Below are 3,559 nucleotides of genomic sequence, written 5' to 3' on the forward strand. Positions count from 1 at the left end.
AAAGATCGTTGCGTTGCATGTAATAATATGGATTTGAGGTATCCGGATGTGTGGAATGCATTTTTTGAAGCGTGACCGGTCACTGTCCATGGACGCGCTCAGGCGCATCCGCGGATGTTTGAGGGATCGAATTTGCAAAGTCCGGCAGTAGATGCTCTTAGGGCCTGTTTTTTTAGCTTCTAGCAACTTATTGTTAAAATAAGCCAAAAGCCCACAAGAACTTCTTTTGGAGAAATGAACTTAGCTTATTTCCACCACCTCCTCTCCTTCATAATGGAAAAAAAGCTGGGGGAGGGTGGCTTTCCGCAGCTTTTGACTTAAAACGAAGGGGTATAGCAAAGTGTTCCTGTTGTTTGGGACGCGGTTGTTCTGGTCCCGAGCACAGGTGCTCGCGGTATCTGGGCGGCGGACATGTCATCGGGATGTGTAGCGTTAAATTACCGAGGGAACCAGTCGATCGTTTTTTAATCGGGGAACGGGAAATACGGTAGAGAGATATGGCATACGCCGCGCCGGTGACGGAGAGCGCAGATCCCGCCGTGACGGGAGGTCATCAGAGCCGTGGCTCGGGACCGTGTTCTTCTCCTGACCCGTAGCTCAGGAAGTAGTCAGATTTCTGGCAGGCGGCGGTGCGCAGGCTAGTAAATGACAAGTGAGACTAAGGCGGAGCTGTCTCCCACCGCATGCCACACTTGTTTGGATCTCCATTGACGCCTGGCGAAACCCTGAGCACCGGAGATTGGCGGGGGAAGGAATACACGGCGGCGCTATCCGTAGGGAGTTCCTGATGCAGCCCATTAGGAGGTAACCCCCCTCCCCCGAATCCTGATTGTGTATTTTTCTGCTTGTGTATTTGCAAGGGTTCTGTTTCTTGATCCAAGTTTTGGCCGATGCGGGGCCGCCGTGATGGTAGATGTCAACGAGAAGGAGCTTCCAATGGAGCCGCTGCACTACCCCGCGGTGGCGATAGGGACTGCAGAGCTACCCCCCATGGCGACAGCTAGCGCCGATAGGCAGATGTGTGTGGCGGAAGGGGGGCTCGCAGCGGATGGGGATGCTGAGCCGCAAGCATCTGAGCAGGCTGGACTCGCAGGTAATCTATTGGCTACTGGTGTTTGGATTGAAGACTTTTTATATGATTTTAGGTGTACTTGGAGTCGCATGAACCGACTTGCAGATCTTACAAAAAATAGGAATAGGTAGATCCTGGAGAAATTAGAATAGTTATATACAGATTTTCCCGAAAGCTATGCGTGCTTTGGTCCTAGCCAGTTCTGAAGATACTATGACCCACTCATGATTAACAGAAAGCATAGCAGTGTGGATGCTTGACTGCAAAATTGAGCTGAAAGCTTGTATTTACATACTTAAATGCTAAAACAAAAGGCACAGCAGTGGCAGTCTGTTTTTGATTGTACACTGTTTTCAGGTGAATTATGAATTGAATTAACTGAGTTGCAGATAGGTTGGTTAGTTGTGCCAGAGATTTCACTTACAAAATTCAGAAAAATGAAACTCGTATAAAAATTAAAATTGTTATATATAAATTAAGTGGAAACCAGTGCTAGAGCTGCTAGTAGGGACTAGATGAATAAAAAAGAGGGCATAACTGTGTTTTTTTTATGCTTGATTGTGATATGAACAAATAAATACTAGAATTCAGTTGGAAAAGCTTTGAAATAATCAAGCTTAATCTCGACAGAATCATTGTGTTCATGACTGGTGAAAAAATGAAAGTAGATGACAGGTTGATTTATCATATTGTAGGGTTAGGATTGGAGCTGCTGCTCCAGGAAGGGCACCTTGCCCTGGGCGACCCAACGCTCTTGAGAAGGCAATACGGGGGTTCGCTGACAAACTGATCGACATTGTAATCGTGCTTGCACTAGGTACAAGCTTTGACACACTCGGGGAGGCCTATGATTTTTCCAATCTCTACTCGTGGGAGAAGGGATTTGGAATAAGATACAAAAAGAGTATACTAAATGTGGAGAGGACAAAATGCATCCAGGAAATTGTTTGCGGCTGTGCGGTACGCATTTGTACCCATCATGGATTAATTGTATTAATTTTGGTTTGCTCTTGGGGTTTATGGAACCTGACCCGTTTGTGCTCGTCTTTGTCTGGATATGGTTTTGCAGGGTAAAGCTGTGGTGAACAGTAGATCGTGCCGTGACTGCCCTGCTCAAAGGCAATGGTTGGTACATAGCTGAGCATTGTGAGCAACACACCCACTCGCTGTCTCTGACATATGGGCAGACAATACACTGGCTTTCCCAAAAAAAGGTGTGGGTGACAGGCGGTGCCCTTTCCCGCTGTGGGTGAAATATGAGCTGTGGTGCGATGATGTCAGAGACTGCCGATATGTCAGAGACAGCGAGTGGGTGACATATGAGCTGTGGTGCGATGATGCGAACAACCGTGGATGCCATGTGTTTAAATACTCGGAATAGGGAGTAGGTGTGGACGATGCCCTTTCCCGCAAAAAAAAAAAAGGTGTGGACGATGCCCTGTTGAGTGTTGACGCACCTCAGGCCTCTCCTCTGGTTGGGCTTCTGGCGTAGTCTCTCTTCTTGCATGATACTGACCTTCGTATTTTTCTTTTATTTTTGGGTCCCTGAAAATATCTTTTTACGTTAAACAAAATAAAGTACTACTCTTAAAAATAGAAACTGACATTTTTTATTTAAATAATCTGTTAATTTAGGGAAAATAAAAAAATGAAACTATGTATAAATTGTATGCATATAATAAAAATTATAGATACGCTTGACACATATCATGCATCATCGAAGTCTAGCTCTCTTCAGAAAATAACTTCGATTGTATTCATCAATGAATCCATTGGATTTGGCTACAGCTTACCTACAAAGTTGCTTAAGATGAGAGTTTTTTTTAAAAACAGCGAGCCACCTCTCGTCGATTTTCATTAAAGATACCGCCACTGTTCTACAAAGTTTCTAAAAAAAATAAAGCAACACAGAAGTCCTATAACACGTCATAACACGTGGGAGGACTGCTACCACACGCAGTTATAGCAATCAGGCATCCCGAAAACATAGCACAGCAGAGCTAAACAAAAACATCACATGGATAAATCTAAACAAAAGTATCATAGAAGCCCTCCGAGGTAACATCATCTGCAAATTCTTCTGCCCAAGGATTCCATCCATATCTTCTGTTGTAGATCTCCCACAGCACTTCCTTGATCTCCAGCACACCATCCTCATGTACGCTTCTGTCTTGGGTTCTCTGCAATATACTCCAAGATTTCAAAAAAAAAAACAGCACCACGATCTGATTTATTCACCTAGAATGTCTGGACAAATCAAAAGCACAAATCATCACCTGCCATACATATATGGCCAGGCTGCACTGCAACAACTTTGCCCATGCCCATGTGTGTGTGAAACAAACATACACTTGTTAATGGCTCGGATGCGCGTCAAGTCAATGGATCTAAGCATTTTCTTGGATGCATCAATCTATTATTATGTATAGTACAAGGTATCATGTGAACTTGAGCTTTTCACCTTTTCCAGCCTCAAGGAGAAGAGAT

General features: G+C 44.5%; 1 protein-coding gene across 4 annotated transcripts; it reads left to right on the forward strand.

The window, feature by feature from the left end:
• The first annotated feature begins 395 nt into the window (after window positions 1–395).
• LOC123106284 (uncharacterized) lies at window positions 396–2,581 on the forward strand. 4 transcript variants are annotated; one of them, XR_006451279.1, is made up of 4 exons: window positions 396–804; window positions 914–1,093; window positions 1,768–2,032; window positions 2,142–2,581. XR_006451279.1 is itself a non-coding variant. In XM_044528491.1 (4 exons), the coding sequence occupies exons 2-4, from the start codon at window positions 937–939 to the stop codon at window positions 2,211–2,213; spliced, it is 372 nt and encodes a 123-aa protein (XP_044384426.1). In that variant the 5' UTR covers window positions 398–804; window positions 914–936; the 3' UTR covers window positions 2,214–2,581. The 4 variants fall into 4 exon arrangements, 2 of the variants coding, with proteins under 2 accessions (XP_044384426.1, XP_044384425.1); XM_044528491.1 differs by having other exon boundaries at window positions 398–804; window positions 1,890–2,032; XR_006451278.1 differs by having other exon boundaries at window positions 398–1,093.
• Window positions 2,582–3,559: the final 978 nt, after the last annotated feature.

The sequence above is a fragment of the Triticum aestivum genome, chromosome 5A (genome assembly GCF_018294505.1).
Source record: "Triticum aestivum cultivar Chinese Spring chromosome 5A, IWGSC CS RefSeq v2.1, whole genome shotgun sequence".
Classification (NCBI taxonomy): domain Eukaryota; kingdom Viridiplantae; phylum Streptophyta; class Magnoliopsida; order Poales; family Poaceae; genus Triticum; species Triticum aestivum.

Coding starts and splice junctions, on each gene's coding strand:
- LOC123106284 (XM_044528490.1), top strand. CDS start 907: ATGGTAGATGTCAACGAGAAGGAGCTTCCAATGGAGCCGCTGCACTAC. Junction 1,094..1,889: donor TGAGCAGGCTGGACTCGCAG/GTAATCTATTGG, acceptor TGCTTGCACTAG/GTACAAGCTTTGACACACTC. Junction 2,033..2,141: donor AAATTGTTTGCGGCTGTGCG/GTACGCATTTGT, acceptor ATGGTTTTGCAG/GGTAAAGCTGTGGTGAACAG.